General features: G+C 39.7%; 1 protein-coding gene across 1 annotated transcript in view; it reads right to left on the bottom strand.

Moving 5' to 3' along the window:
* Nucleotides 1-16768, bottom strand: part of OTOGL (otogelin like) — a 198463-nt gene that overhangs the window by 19734 nt on the left and 161961 nt on the right. The window contains exons 44-49 of the mRNA XM_045165523.1: nucleotides 10415-10556; nucleotides 7727-7912; nucleotides 6115-6327; nucleotides 5537-5641; nucleotides 4462-4569; nucleotides 807-908 (exon numbers count right to left, since the gene is read on the bottom strand). Coding sequence (XP_045021458.1) covers nucleotides 807-908; nucleotides 4462-4569; nucleotides 5537-5641; nucleotides 6115-6327; nucleotides 7727-7912; nucleotides 10415-10556 — 856 coding nt within the window. The remainder of the gene's footprint in view (nucleotides 1-806; nucleotides 909-4461; nucleotides 4570-5536; nucleotides 5642-6114; nucleotides 6328-7726; nucleotides 7913-10414; nucleotides 10557-16768) is intronic.

The raw sequence follows: 16768 nt of genomic DNA on the forward strand, positions 1-16768 counted from the left end.
ATAATACGGGTAAAGATTAACTTCATTTAAATGCTAGTTTTCACTAGCTATCATTCACTGCCATTACTGATGTAGTGGGATCTCCCCAGAGCTGCCCACCCACCACCCAATTTCAATGTGTCGCTAAGGACAGAACAAAGGACTCACAAGCAGATACAATACTAGTACAGCTAGGACATGCTCCTTTGGTCAAGAGCCCTGAGAAATGGCAAGGGGGCAAGAAGAGAAAGGAATGAAAAGGGTATGGAATCACTTGGAAATCTGGAAAGTCTAGGATGAGGAGAAACGTCATAGCTAATCTATTTTGGGGAGGTAACAAAATTGTCCAAGAAGCACACTATATTTAATATGCTAGAAATCAACTAAGGTCTGATATGACCGTGCGACTAACATGCACTGGCCTGAGGCTTCCCTGGTGATCCCGTGGTTAAGAATCTGCCTGACAATGCAGGGGACATGGGTTTGATGCCTGGTCTGAGAAGATCGCATATGCCCTTGGGCAACTAAGCTTGAGCGTCAACTACTGAGCCCACACGCGAGAGCCCATGGGCCACAACGAATGTGGCCTACAGCCCATGCTCTGTAACAGAAGCCACCCCAATGGGAAGCCTGAGCACTGCAGTGCAGAGCGGCCCTTGCTCGCCACCACTGGAGAAAGCCCGCAGGCAGCACTGAAGACCAAGTGCCTCCAAGACTAAACAAATCAAATAATTAAAAAGTAGCTTTAAAAAATTTTTTAAAGAGGTGCTGGACTTCTTAAATGCCAAACATATCTCAATATTTGTAATTAATTAAAATATACTTACCACAGTTATATTGAGGACAACAGAAGTGTGTAGTATTAAGATCCACAGTGAGAAATTCTCCGTCAGTACACAGTGGAACAGGTTCAGTGCAAGGTTTGCACACTAAAGATGAAACAAAAAGGCCAAGTCATGGTTGAGCTAAAAATAAACTAGTTATAAGTTCAAATTACTGTACACATATAAAATCAAAATGAAATACATTATATAAAACAAAACAGGAAACAAGGAAAACAAACGTTTTAAAAACAGATCTGCTTATTTGGTCATAAAAACAATACTATCTGAATGTATTATTTTATACTTTCCCAAGCACAGTGATATAAAAGAACCATCTTACCAGAAGTATAGGACATTGAGATTTCAGGAATAATTTGTTCTTACTGATGGATCTCAATCAGTGGTATTGATTGATACTATCAACTGATGGTATCTCAATGGATCAAAATACCATTGATTTACTTAAGTTTTCTTAATTCACTACTCTTGATTGCTCCAATTTATGGATGAACAATATAGTAGGCACATGTTCTTCTGAACTCTTAGTATCCTTCTTCCAACTTTGATAATAGATCAGATCAGATCAGATCAGTCCCTCAGTCATGTCCGACTCTTTGCGACGCCATGAATCGCAGCACACCAGGCCTCCCTGTCCATCACCAACTCCCAGAGTTCACTCAGACTCACGTCCATCAAGTCAGTGATGCCATCCAGCCATCTCATCCTCTGTCGTCCCCTTCTCCTCCTGCCCCCAATCCCTCCCAGCATCAGAGACTTTTCCAATGAGTCAACTCTTCGCATGAGGTGGCCAAAGTACTGGAGTTTCAGCTTTAGTATCATTCCTTCCAAAGAAATCCCAGGGCTGATCTCCTTCAGAATGGACTGGTTGGAACTCCTTGCAGTCCAAGGGACTCTCAAGAGTCTTCTCCAACACCACAGTTCAAAAGCATCAATTCTTCAGCGCTCAGCCTTCTTCACAGTCCAACTCTCACATCCATACATGACCACAGGAAAAACCATAGCCTTGACTAGACGAACCTTTGTTGGCAAAGTAATGTCTCTGCTTTTGAATATGCTATCTAGGTTGGTCATAGCCTTCCTTCCAAGGAGTAAGCGTCTTTTCATTTCATGGCTGCAGTCACCATCTGTAGTGATTTTGGAGCCCAGAAAAATGAAGTCTGACACTGTTTCCACTGTTTCCCCATCTATTTCCCATGAAGTGATGGGACCAGATGCCATGATCTTCGTTTTCTGAATGTGGAGCTTTAAGCCAACTTTTTCACTCTCCACTTTCACTTTCATCAAGAGGCCTTTGAGTTCCTCTTCATTTTCTGCCATAAGGGTGGTGTCATCTGCATATCTGAGGTTATTGATATTTCTTCCAGCAATCTTGATTCCAGATTGTGTTTCTTCCAGTCCAGTGTTTCTCATGATGTACTCTGCATATAAGTTAAATAAACAGGGTGACAATATACAGCCTTGACGAACTCCTTTTCCTATTTAGAACCAGTCTGTTGTTCCATGTCGAGTTCTAACTGTTGCTTCCTGACCTGCATACAAATTTCTCAAGAGGCAGATCAGGTGTTCTGGTATTCCCATCTCTTTCAGAATTTTCCACAGTTTATTGTGATCAACACAGTCAAAGGCTTTGGCATAGTCAATAAAGCAGAAATAGATGTTTTTCTGGAACTCTCTTGCTTTTTCTATGATCCAGCGGATGTTGGCAATTTGATCTCTGGTTCCTCTGCTTTTTCTAAAACCAGCTTGAACATCAGGAAGTTCACGGTTCACATATTGCTGAAGCCTGGCCTGGAGAATTTTGAGCATTACTTTACTAGCGTGTGAGATGAGTACAATTGTGCGGTAGTTTGAGCATTCTTTAGCATTGCCTTTCTTTGGGATTGGAATGAAAACTGACCTTTTCCAGTCCTGTGGCCACTGCTGAGTTTTCCAAATTTGCTGGCATATTGAGTGCAGCACTTTCACAGCATCATATTTCAGGATTTGGAATAGCTCAACTGGAATTCCATCACCTCCACTAGCTTTGTTCGTAGTGGTGCTTTCCAAGGCCCACTTGACTTCACATTCCAGGATGTCTGGCTCTAGGTCAGTGATCACACCATCATGATTATCTGGGTCGTGAAGATCTTTTTTGTACAGTTCTTCTGTGTATTCTTGCCATCTCTTCTTATTATACTTTGATAATAACTCTCAATGAATTTGAGGAAATACCCCACCCACACAGTCTTAGAGTGACTCTTAGTAAAGGTGCTTCACTCTTATTGGTCTTTGTGTAGGAAAAAAACCCACTTTAGATAAGTCAGAATATCTTTCTATAGCCTTTGAGTCATAGAGGCACATCAAGACAGGAAATAAATGGATGTGGCTGACTCAATCATTAGTGACTGCCACCTAGAGAAGCTGGTTTCTCTCCTTCCCAGGGTTTGGCTGTTCTGCTTCATCTCAATCCTACGAAATCTTGATCCCCCAATTCTCCCAATAATTGGCTGTGTATAGGCTATGCAGAGGAGAAGGAAATGGCAACCCACTCCAGTACTCTTGCCTGGAAACTCCCATGGATGGAGGAGCCTGGTAGGTTGCAGTCCATGGGGTCGCTAAGAGTCGGACACGACTGAGCGACTTCACTTTCACTTTTCACTTTCATGCATTGGAGAAGGAAATGACAACCTACTCCAGTACTCTGGCCTGGAAAATCCTATGGATGGAGGAGCCTGGTAGGCTGCAGTCCATGGGGTAGCTAAGTGTCCGACATGACTGAGCAATTTCACTTTCACTTTTCACTTTCATACATTGGAGAAGGAAATAGCAACCCACTCCATTGTTCTTGCCTGGAGAATCCCAGGGACGGGGAAGCCTGGTGGGCTGCTGTCTATGGGGTCACACAGAGTCAGACACGACTAAAGAGACTTAACAGCAGCAGCAGCAGCAGGCTATGTAGAATTAATCAGTTGTTGCCATTGCAGTCAAAGAAACTTAAAATTACACAAAAAGAAGTGCTGTGATCTATATGGGTTTATCTGAAACCTACATTCATCACCAGTCTTTGATAATTCCCCAACGGAATGGAAAAGAGAGAACTGTTTATTTTTGAAAGTCCAGTTCATCAGACAGAATATACAGCACCAAATATAGTCATTTTCTAGACACCTTTCATTTCTTTTACGAGATCACTGTGCTTACACATCCCGTACATATCCTATACAGCAGATGAAGTTTTAAAGAGTTACTCTGATATTCGGCAAAACTAATACAATTATGTAAAGTTTAAAAATAAAATAAAATTAAAAAAAATAAAAAATAAAGAGTTACTCTGCTTAGTAGAGTCCTTTATTTACTTAGTTCTTCAGGAAAGTCAGGACTAAATTTTTTCTCTAAAAAGAACTATGTGTTAGCTTTAACTTCTAATTGATTATATTATATTTGATTAGATTTTGACTTATATACATAGTATCTGTCAATAGGGAAAAGTAGTACTAATTGTAATAATTATCAATAATCATTTAAAATGCTATATCTTTTTTTCTACCACTCTAATTAAGTTGAACTTTATTTGGTTACCATGAGTTCCATGAATTCACACCAAATAAGAGATTTTCCTTTGATCTTTCCTCTTCTTCCAAGAAATGATCTCACTTACCACAGAGAGGAGAAAAGCAGCAAGTCTCTTCCTCTTGAACCTGAATCATGAATTGATCTTCTCTGCATTCTGCTATTGAAATTTGGGGGCATTTGAATGGGTCACATTCTGCAAAAATGCAAAGATATTTGGAAATTTATATAGAGTAAAATGAATAAATGAAATAGTGTGGTTCATTTCTCTTTGAATTTAGTAATAATTAGTTCATTTAAAAAATCTTAATCTTAGAAGAAATATATAGGCAATAGCAGGTTATTAATACAAAAAATAAGTATTTTACATAAAAATATATGTAAATAGACATTTAATATATATATATATACTTTACCTTAATCATATATACATGATTAATCATTTATATACTTGTATATGTTTGTGTATATATATGTATATATACTGCTATAAAATCTCAGAAGAAATATATAGGAAATAGCAGATTTTTTATATTTAAAACATACAAATGTACACAGTTAAAATACATATTTCTACTAAAATTAAGATCTTTAAAATAAACTAATTATATTGATGCTTTTGAACTGTGGTGTTGGAGAAGACTCTTGAGAGTCCCTTGGACTGCAAGGAGATCCAACCAGTCCATCCTAAAGGAGATCAGTCCTGGGTGTTCTTTGGAAGGACTGATGCTGAGACTGAAACTCCAATTCTTTGGCCACCTCATGTGAAGAGTTGACTCATTGGAAAAGGCTCTGATGCTGGGAGGGATTGGGGGCAGGAGGAGAAGGGGTCGACAGAGGATGAGATGGCTTGATAGCATCACCGACTCGATGGACGTGAGTTTGAGTGAACTCCAGGAATTGGTGATGGACAGAGAGGCCTGGCATGCTGCAATTCATGGGGTCACAAAGAGTTGGACACGACTGAACTGAACTGATAATCTATATAATAAATATAATTAAAGTTCATATACATACATATTTACAAAGAAGTCATAGGTTTAAAAAGAAACCTACAAGACAGTTCTACAATCTGATAAATTTTTCTGTAGACACAAAAATGAGAACCTAATCCACTACTCTGAGTGAACAATGCATTTCACTTTTCCTAGTTCATTACTCACCACATTGGTACTGTGGACAGCAAGAAACGGAGCTATGGCCAACAACCAGTTTTTGACTATTTGTACATGTTGGAATGGCAGTTTTACACAAAGTCATGTCACATCCTGGAAATAATCAGAAATATAAAAAAATTATGTGCACAACTAAAATCCTGAGGTTCTAACTTAAAGAAAGAAAAGGATTCTCAATATACATGTTTTTACACTGCAATTAAACCCATTCAGCTCACAGAATGGTCATATGTGAAAAGGCAGCAGATTTAAGGTTACCGATTGCTGTCTTTGACTCTTGGTTATCCTAAGTCAAAGACTCCCAGACCCTTTATTTTGTCATGTCTTTCAGAATGTTATTAATTTATAATAGCTAGAGTTTTGCATGTCTGTTTGCAAAATCAACAAAACTATAATGAGGTAAAAGTTGCTTTGAGAAAGTGTAAGTGACATTTATGGCAATAGTTACTTTAACCCTGTACTTTTTTTTTTAACACCAAGCATCATGCATGCCCTGTTTTTTCTCAAAGAATATCAACATATTTTGTGGCATTAATAGACTGTAAGGCTTCAGCCTGAATACATACTGCAAACTTCCTTTGAACAGCAGGTCCACCTATCAACGAAGCCCAGGATGACTTCAGCTTCTCGTTCACAAACTGGCGAGGGCTGTTCATCGCACTCAGGTTCTATGGGAATAATGCTTCCATTCGCGAAACATTTGTACAGGGCACATTCGTCAATGCCCCCATTCCAAACTTCACCAGCAGTTCGAGGCTGGTCTTCACTATCAGTGCATGCTTAAAAAGACAGTCAATGTTATATCACTTAGAACTTGGGCACGAAAATAAATCAAGCTGCGATGTTTTGATTTCAGACTTGACTTGGTCCATGGGCACAGATAACCCGTCATGTTATCTACCTTTTCACAGCTTCTTCTTTTTGTTCATCAACTACTAGCTTACATTTTTCTTTAAAGAACTTTTTGTAGTCCATGGAAAATATTTTTCCCTTCTACAACTGTCTGTAAATTTGCATGACCTCTTCTATAAATAAGATGATCTGCTAATTATTTTGTATTCAAGTCTCGCTAGTATAATTTATTTAGCTTAAACAAACTCAGTACCATAAATTTAAATTAGTTTTAAAATATTAACTATAAAAACTGAGCAGTATTAGAAAACAAGGTAGTCTCTATCTCACATTAACATGTTTGTCAAAGCAAAATTCAAAAGATTCCAGCTTTAAAATCTAAATGTGAAAAGTAGGCAGTCAAGCAAATATTGTTTAATGACTGTTCGTTTTATTATGAACATTTTACTTAATGACAAATATAGCCCTCTAGTAGTTCTTTAAGGATAATAAAGATAAAGGAAGTGATCACCATATTCCAAGCTTCCAATGGACTTTTCTTTATTAATACCAAACCAATCTTTCAGATCCCTAAAAACAAATATAAGCATGCCTGTGTAGTCTCAAATCCTTCCACAAATATTTTCTCAATGGCAAATACAAACTTGTTTCTGAAACTATATATGCATTTTGCTTCTACTTGCCTTCCCCTTTAATTATTATCTTTACTTTTGACCATAACAAAGATCCCTGTGATAGATAAAAAGTGCTGTATGGCAATTTTCTCAATTTTGCACTTTTTCAAATCCACAACCACCATGGAGACTATGTGTCAAAATGGGTTGAAAATGAAAGCAGAAATACTCAATGTTTTCTCCCAGATACTAACACTTTCTGAAACTTCTTGAGTGCTTATTTTTCCCTAGGCACTGTTGTAAAATCCTTTCTATTTTTTTGTGTATCCTCACACTAACCTTGTGGTATAAGTCCTATTACTTTCCACATTTGCAGATGCACAACTTCAGGCTCATGTAAAGCAGAGTGATTAATACATGAAATAACTGGAATTTCAATTCAGTCCACATACTATTCTCTTCATTCTTAATTTGCCATATTCTTTTCCAGTTATTATAGGCATAAGTAGAAATAAAACATATTACCACCGAAGCCTCCAATTTTGACAACTTTGATTGAAATCATATTACAATCGAACAACATACTTGTTTCCTTCCCAACACTTGGGCGAACTTTGATTAATCCTTTCAGCACATTTCTCCATGATTTAAAAAAAGTCTTATTTGTTTATTTCCTGGGTCCCTAAGGTGTTGTTTTCACTTTTCTGCTTACCACATTCTTTCTCTGGAATACATTGAGTTGAATCTGGCCTGTGAAGAATGGTTCCATTTTTGCACACACAGTCTTCTCTTAAATTCAAACATGAAGAATGTCCGTAGAACCATCTGTTCAGACATGTTCTTGCTTCACAAGGTCGCACACAGGGTTGATATTCCTTCCCCTCTGGACAAGTCAGAGCTATGAATAACCGAGGACAGAATTTGCTAATGATAAAAGTGACCTATTTGAATTCTAGTAAGAGGAAGAAATGTCAGTTTTCTCTCTGAAAGTAAATTTTTACCTCTTTCAGCCTCTGCCAAATCCATTTTTCAGTATTATGTAACCATAAATTAGAAACAAAACAATCAATGAGTATTTCTGAGCATCTTCCATGTGCCCAGCTAGTATTATGCTACAGTAGGGAAAGTTCATCTGATTTATATCAAATAAATACTACCAATAGGCAGCCCAAGTTTGGCTGGCATAAATATAGAGTCAACTATTATGAAGTTACTGCTCTGTGCAGTGGGAGGAGATCCAACAGTCCACTCAGAATAAGCACAGAAATATGTTTTAACTATGCAACTCAACCAAGTCCTAAAAAAGAAAAATGCCGCATATTTAGGCTTAATCCTTCACTGTCAAAAGAATCTACTCTTGCTGAGCAGTTTCTAAACGATGTTTCAGAGAATACGTGTTGCTTTTACATGATCTTAAAAAGTCATACTCACAAAAAAAAAAAATGAACATGCAGATGGTAGGGGTGTAAACTGGTAAGATATTAGTGGAGAAAAATTTCACAATCTAGTGATATTGAAGATGGCATATGTTCCCAGTGAATCAAGCAACCCCACTCTTGAATAGTGATTACCTCTGGGGGAAAATACCCTGATCCTGGGGAAAACTGAAGGCAGGAGGAGAAGGGGACGACAGAGGACAAGATGGTTGGATGGCATCACCGACTGGATGGACATGAGTCTGAGCAAGCTCCTGGAGTTGGTGATGGACAGGGAAGCCTGGCGTGCTGCAGTTCATGGGGTCAGAAGGAGTCTGGCGCAACTGAGCGACTGAACAACAACAGCTGGGGCTGTGGGGAGAGGAGAGGACTGGAGAGAGCGCACCAGGAGCTGCTTTATTTCCGAAGTGGAATCATGTGAGTAGAGTCTCCAGTATATTATTTTTCTACGTATTTTTTCTAATTGGGGAGGCGAGAGATGGAAAAGTTTCACTGTTGAGTGTGGTGTTGGCTGTAGTTTTGCCAAATGTGGTCTTCATTCTGTTGAGCTGTGCTCCCTCTGTACGCAGCTTGTCGAGAGAGCTTTATCATCAGTCGATGTTGAATTTTGTCAAAAGCTTTTTTTTAAAAGAAACCATTGAGATGATTTTTACTCTTCAGTTGGGTAATGTGGCTTATCACAATGCTTGATTGCAGATACTGAACCATCACTGGCATCCCTAGAGGTAAATCCCTTCATCACAATGCACGATTCTTTTAACGTTTTGTTGAATTCAGTTTGCTACTGTTTTATTGAGGGCTTTTGTATCTATGTTCATCGTGATATTGACCTGTAATTTTCTTTTCTTTGGTGTCTTTTTCTGGTTTTTGTTATCAGGGCACACTTCTCTCTGGCCTTTAGAGCTCTAGGAGCGCCCCCTACACAGCCTGTGTGCACGCCTCAGCTGTGGCAGCGCCCACTACTGTGGGTGCCCTGGTAGGCCAGGCTGGCCCTTGGCAAGGATGCTGCAATGCCAGTGTCTGGGGGAAGCTGGAGGCTGGGCAGGCTTTCTGCATGGCTGTCTGCAGATCCTGAAAGGCCTGAGGCTGGGTCTGGCTCACTGGAGGGCAGATAAGCTTCTGGAACTAACAGACGAGGGGAGGATTCCAAAACAGTCTTTTGCCAATGCCAGTGTGATCACAGAATCAGCTCCCAAAATGGATGTTGTCAGCATCTCCACCCCCAGGGGAGTCCTAGGTGCCTCCTGCCTCTCCTGGAGGCTCTCCAACATCAGCAAGTCATTCCTCCCCAGGGTCCTTTCAAACTACTTCCTCTGCTCTGGGACTGGGAGCACAGGCGATTTTTGCATTTGCTTCAAGGGCAGAGTCTCTATTTCCTATAGCTCCCTAGCTTTCTCAAGCATAAGCCCTACTGGTTTTCAAAGCCAGAAGTTCTGAGGACTCGTCTTCCTGGTGTAGAACTTCTTGGCTGGGGAGGCCAAAGTGGGGCTTAGACTTCTCACGTCTTAGGAAGGAAGTCTACAGTTGTGTATACCTTCTGTTTGTGGGTCACAGACCAAGGGGTATGGGTCCTGACTGTACTGTTTCTCTGCCTCTCCCACCCATTCTGTTGTTGCTCTTTTCTTATCTCTTTATCTGTGAAATATCTTTTCGGCTAGTCTTCAGGTCAGTTGCATAGATAGTTCATCTGTATGTAATTGTAATTTTGGTACGTCTGTTGAAGGAGGGGAATTCAGGGTCTTGCTACTCCACTTTCTTGACCCTCCCCCTTACTTTAAATTTATACCAGGATAAAAACAGAAGTTGCTTAAGGGGGAGCGATGACCTCTAACTCTAGTTTACATTTACATTCATTTTATTCTTACAAAATTATTTTGTGATGAAAATAAAAAGAAAGACATGAATGCAAAAAGAACTGAAATGTTGGCTTGTTGGAAAATACAGTTTGCAGTTGTGCTACTCACAGCAGTAATCAGGTGTCCTCCAGGGGATACAAATGCCAAACTGGCTGCATACAGCCGCATATGCAGAAAGGGCCTCACACTCGTACTTCCACAAATAGGTGTAATTGATCCACATCTTTTCACAAAAGTCTCGTGGCGAAACCTAGAGACACATTGTGCCCTGGGATAAGTTATGTTATTTTATGTATCTGATGACCTAAATCAAATCCCTTATGATTATACAGTGGAAGTGACGGATAGATTCAGGGGATTATGTCTGATAGACAGAGTGCCTGAAGAACTATGGACAGAGGTTCATGACATTGTACATGAGGTAGTAATCAAGACCATCCCCAAGAAAAAGAAATGCAAAAAGCAACATAGTATACTGAGGAGGCTTTACAAATAGCTCAGAAAAGAAGAGAAGCTAAAGGCAAAAGAGAAAAGGAAAGATATACCCATTTGAATGCAGAGTTCCAAAGAATAGCAAAGAGAGATAAGAAAACCTTCCTCAGTGATCAATGCAAAGAAACAGAGGAAAACAATAAAGTGGGAAAGACTAGAGATCTCTTCAAGAAAATTAGAGATACCAAGGGAACATTTCATGCAAAGATGGGCTCAGTAAAGAACTGAAATGGTATGGACCAAACAGAAGCAGAAGATATTAAGAAGAGGTGGCAAGAACACACAGAACTATACAAAAAAGATCTTTATGCCCAGATACCCATGATGGTGTGATCAATCACCTAGAGCCAGACATCCTGGAATGTGAAGTCAAGTGGGCCTTAGAAAGCATCACTACGAACAAAGCTAGTGGAGGTGATGAAATTCCAGTTGAGCTACTTCAAATCCTGAAAGATGATGCTGCAAAAGTGTTGCACTCAATATACCAACAAATTTGGAAAACTTGGCAGTAGCCACAGGACTGGAAAAGGTCAGTTTTCATTCCAGTCCCAAAGAAAGGCAATTCCAAAGAATGCTCAAACTACCACACAATTGCACTCATCTCACACTCTAGCAAAGTAATGCTCAAAATTCTCCAACCCAAGCTTAAATGTTACATGAACCATGAACTTCAAGATGTTCAAGCTAGATTTAGAAAATGCAGAGGAACCAGAGATCACATTGCCAACATCTGTTGGATCATCAAAAACGCAAGAGAGTTCCAGAAAAGCATCTACTTCTGCTTTATTGACTATGCCAAAGCCTTTGGCTGTGTGGATCACAACAAACTATGGAAAATTCTTAAACAGATGGGAATACCAGACCACCTTACCTGTCTCCTGAGAAATCTTTGTGCAGGTCAAGAAGCAACAGTTAGATCTGGACATGTAACAACAGACTTGTTCCAAATTGGGAAAGGAATACGTCAAGGCTGTATATTGTCACCCTGCTTATTTAACGTATATGCAGAGTACATCATGAGAAACCCTGAGCTGAATAAAGCACAAGCTGGAATCAAGATTTCTGGGAGAAATATCAATAACCTCAGATATGCAGATAACACCACACTTATGGCAGAAGAAGAATCAAAGACCCTCTTGATGAAATGTAAGAGGAGAGTGAAAAAGTTGGCTTAAAACTCAACATTCAGAAAACTAAGATCATGGCATCTGGTCCCATCATCTCATGGCAAATAGATGGGGGGACAATGGAAACAATGAGAGACTTTATTTTGGGGGGCTCCAAAATCACTGCAGATGGTGAATGCAGCCATGAAGTTAAAAGATGCTTGTGACTTGGAAGAAAAGAAAAGAAAAACTTAGAGTGTATATTAAAAAGCAGAGACAGTACTTTACCAACAAAGGTCCGTCTAGTCAAAGCCTTGGTTTTTACAGTAGTCAGGTATGGATGTGAGAATTGGACTATAAAGAAAGCTGAGTTCCGAAGAATTGATGCTTTTGAACTGTGGTGTTGGAGAAGACTCTTGACAGTCCCTTGGACTGCAAGGAGATCCAACCAGTCAATCCTAAAGGAAATCAGTCCTGAATATTCATTGGAAGGACTGATGCTGAAGCTGAAACTCCAATACTTTGGCCACCTGATGAGAAGAACTGACTCATTGGAAAAGACCCTGATGCTGGGAAAGATTGAGGGCAGGAGGAGAAGGGGACAACGGAGAATGAGACTGTTGCAGGGCATCACCGACATGATGCACATGAGTTTGAGTAGGCTCCGGGAGTTGGTGATGGACAGGAAAGCCTTGTGTGCTGCCATCCATGGGGTGGTAAAGAATGAGACATGACTGAGCGACTGAACTGAACTGAACTGAAGGCCCTAAGCTAGATTGATTTTTGATTCTCCAAGACTAAAACTATTTGGAGAATCAAAAGGTAGTCGCAAGTCAATATTTGTTAACAGTTCCTCTTTGACCTTAGATCTTTAAAGTTGCATAATATTAGATGTAACTTCTGAATTTATAATTGTTTAAACACACAGTTTAGATAAGATAAATGTTATCTGTGCATGGTAAGTTGCTTCAGTCATGTCTGACTCTTTGAGACCCTAGGGACTGTAGCCCACCAGGCTCCTCTGTCCATGGGATTCTCCAGGATAGGATACTGGAGTGGGTTGCCATGCCCTTCTCCAGGGGATTTTCCTGATCCAGCAATTGAACGCGTGTCTCTTACATCTCCTGTACTGGCAGGTGTGTTCTTTACCATTAGTGCCACCTGGGAAACCCCAAATATTTTCTGTACTAATGTACATAAACCTATTATACAAAAATGGAAAAGAAATAGAGTATGTGGTCCTAGCAATATCTATATCTTTCTAATAGCAAAAATCTATTTCTGATATTACATTTTGGATTATAATACTCTTTTTTATATACTGAAAAAGACTTTGATCCACTATAGATAAAATTAAAAGCTCCAACAGCTTTCTTCCCTGGGGGCTCACACAGTAGAGAATCAGCCTGCAATGCAAAAGACCTGAGTTCAATCCCTGTGTCAGGAAGATTCCCTGGAGAAAGGATTGGCTACCCACTCCTATAATCTTGCCTGGAGAAATCCATGGACAGAGGAGCAGGGCAGGCTACAATTCATGGTGTCGCAAAAAGTTGGATGCAACTGAGTGACTAACACTTTCACTTTTTTCAGTTTTCTTAGATGGCATTGCTCATTAAATGAGACTATAAAAGCTTCTCCAAAAACTGTGGACTAATATTGAACATTGGTCAAACAATTTGCATAATTTATCATGCCTCAACTTAATTAGGAACTCATTTTTTTCTACAGATTATGTTTCATTTTGATCTAGAGATACCTGAAATCTAAATCATTTAACTTTTAACAATATTACTCCATTATTTTCTACCTATTTATTCCGCAAACATTCTGAGCATCTACATTCAGATGCTCTATTTGGACAGGGCAAAGTATCAGGTAAAAGTACTTTATATTTTTCATATCCCATTATTTCTTCTCCAAAGTCCATATCTATAAAAACTAAGACATTATCTCCTTTTTAGTCTCAACTATTGAATCTTCTCAGTTTCCAACCATTTTATTTTGCATGGAATACTTGCTTTGATCATCAAGAGGCCCCCTACTTGCCAAATCCAGGGAACACTGATATTGTAAACCCTCATCAACCTCTCAGAGGCCTCTGATGCCATGCACGCCCCCTGTTTCTGGACCCTCGCCTTTGACTTTCACAGCACCACATTCTGGGGCCTTTTCATCTGTTCATTGTTGTCTCCTCTTCCTGCCCCATTCTGAATGTTTGTCTAGACCCTTTCTTCCACGCAGTGTGGGGGATGCGAGTTCGATCCCTCGGTCAGGAAGATCCCCTGGAGGAGGAAATGGCAACGCACTCCAGTATTCTTGCCTGGAGAATCCCACGGACAGAGGCTCCTGGCAGGCTACAGTCCATGGGGGTTGCAAAGAGTCAGACATGGCTGAGTGACTTAATACTTTCTTCCATAGCCCTGTCTACTCACTACAAATGCTCTTCCTGGGCTCATCCATTTCCCCAGTTTCTACTACCATCTTGGGCATTTATATCTTCATCCCAGTTTCTTCATAAGTTAAATACAGTTAATAAAAAAACCTACTACTACTTAAGACTGCTGTGAGCTAATATACGGAAAGGGTTCAAAGTAGACCCTGGCACATCATACATGAGTTATTGTTATTTTAGAAACCCCCTATACTAATAACTCCCCAAATCTGATCTCTGGACTCAACTAGTCTCTTCTGAGATGTAGAATACCTTCAGTTTTTTTTTTTTTTCTTCTTATTTTAGCCTTAAAGTCCGACACAACTTAATTTGCCCAATATGAAAAAATTGTATCCTTTCTCTACTAAACCCACAAAAGCTGATTCTCCTGTATCCTCCATTCATCCGTTGCATCCTTCCACAATTTCTTGGGCACCTAACTACATATCAGGCACCCTACAATGCATAACTAATATAAAGGTGACTAAAACAGACCTGTTCTTGTGGATCTCATAGTTAAAGCCTATATATAGAAGCAAGAGGGGTCACCATGCTTAAAGAGATCAGAGGCGGGCAGTGTTCCAGCTTAGGACACTGCAGGCATAAAAGCCCATGCACAGGAAAATCTTGAAATAGTGAAACAGTTGAAAGGAAACTGAAATGCCTGGACCTTAGACAACCAGAAAAGTGTAGCACAAGAGGAAGCTGGAAAAGCAGGCAGGCCAAAGCACAAAGGAAATTATAAGCCCTGATGAGAAGTTAAGAATGAATTCTAAGAGTAAGTGAAAGACCCCGAAGGATTTTAGGTAGAGAAATAATCCAATTGTGTTTCCATTTTCAAAAGATCATCTGCCGACTATGTGGACATTTGCAAATGAGGATGAATATTAGAAGTAGGAAAACTAAATAAACAGTACCCCTTCTTTTGCTGTCAAATTCACTGGGACGATCTGAAGGGAAAGCTGGGACTATCAGAGATTAAATAATATGTTGGGTTGCTTCACTATGCCTTGAATAGTCAAGCTGAAAAGTCTCCTGATTTAATAATCAATCTTATAAGTTCCCAGTTAAAAAAGCAATTTTTTAAAGTTGCTATGCTTTAAAAAGATAGATTACAATGGCACTGAAATGAGTTTAAAATTATTTGCAATTTTTTTCATTGTTATACACATGCACTTTAAAACATAAACATTTAAAGTGTATTTGCTTGCCAATCTCTGAGTAAAACTGAAGCCCCAGAAAGATGCACCATTTTTATCCCATGACTTTCCCTCAGGAAACTCATAGCACAGGCTGAGATCTATGGCGTCCACAGTCAGTGGAGGAGCACAGAAGATCCTGCAGAGTGAAGTCCTTCTGCTTTGACAGTTCACTCGCTCTCCTTCCCAGACTCCTCCCCGTAGTCTTACATTAAGCTATTTCAATGTTTTCCTAACACAGTCATTTCTAGCAACCCAGCTCCTGTCATACTGTTTTCTTTGCCTCGGTCTCCCTTCCTCCCTCTTCTCTCCTGGCAAACATCCTTCCAAATAATTCAAATGTCTGAAACTCTGGGAACTCTTCTAATGTGGGCTCCTATTCATCTCCACAGTGTATACTGTGATGAATCTGTTCACGGACTTGCCTTCCTTCTAAACTTTTTGAGAGCAAGGAGAGGGTCTTACTCATCTTTGTATCACAGGAGTTATACTAGGAACACAGTTCCTAGTAGGTGCTTGGTACTCACAAACTTTTCATTTAATGATTCATGAAATGCTGTATTTGCTTGTCTTTTGTTTCTAACAATGAATCCTTTTTTTCAACAATACAGGTTGTTTAAATATCTACTATTCTAAAGGAGATCAGTCCTGGGTATTCTTGGAAGGAATGATGCTAAAGCTGAAACTCCAGTACTTTGGCCACCTCATGCGAAGAGTTGACTCATTGGAAAAGACTCTGATGCTGGGAGGGATTGGGGGAAGGAGCAGAAGGGGGCGACAGAGGATGAGATGGCTGGATGGTATCACCGACTGGATGGACGTGAGTTTGAGTGAACTCCGGGAGTTGGTGATGGACAGGGAGGCCTGGCGTGCTGCAATTCATGGGGTCGCAAAGAGTCAGATATGACTGAGTGACTGAACTGAACTGAATTGAGTCACCTAAAGTCAGGAAGTTAGAGACTAACAAAGAACAATTAAATTGAATATGTGGCAGATTCTGTTATAGTCTACACCTGAGAGTTGACTAAAGCCTCATTGTCTTGGGTTTTATACTGAGTTATCGCATGGCATTCATCTCTTTCCTCTGTAGGAATTTATTCATAGGACAATGTTTCATTTTTCTTGAAAGCTGGAGATACAGGTCATTAAAATACATGGGAGAAAAGATAGTTATTCTTCCTGTTCTGTAAATTCAATAAACAGTGAATGATTTTGAATTCCCCTGGGGATAAAC

The sequence above is a fragment of the Bubalus bubalis genome, chromosome 4, assembly GCF_019923935.1.
Source record: "Bubalus bubalis isolate 160015118507 breed Murrah chromosome 4, NDDB_SH_1, whole genome shotgun sequence".
NCBI lineage: Eukaryota > Metazoa > Chordata > Mammalia > Artiodactyla > Bovidae > Bubalus > Bubalus bubalis.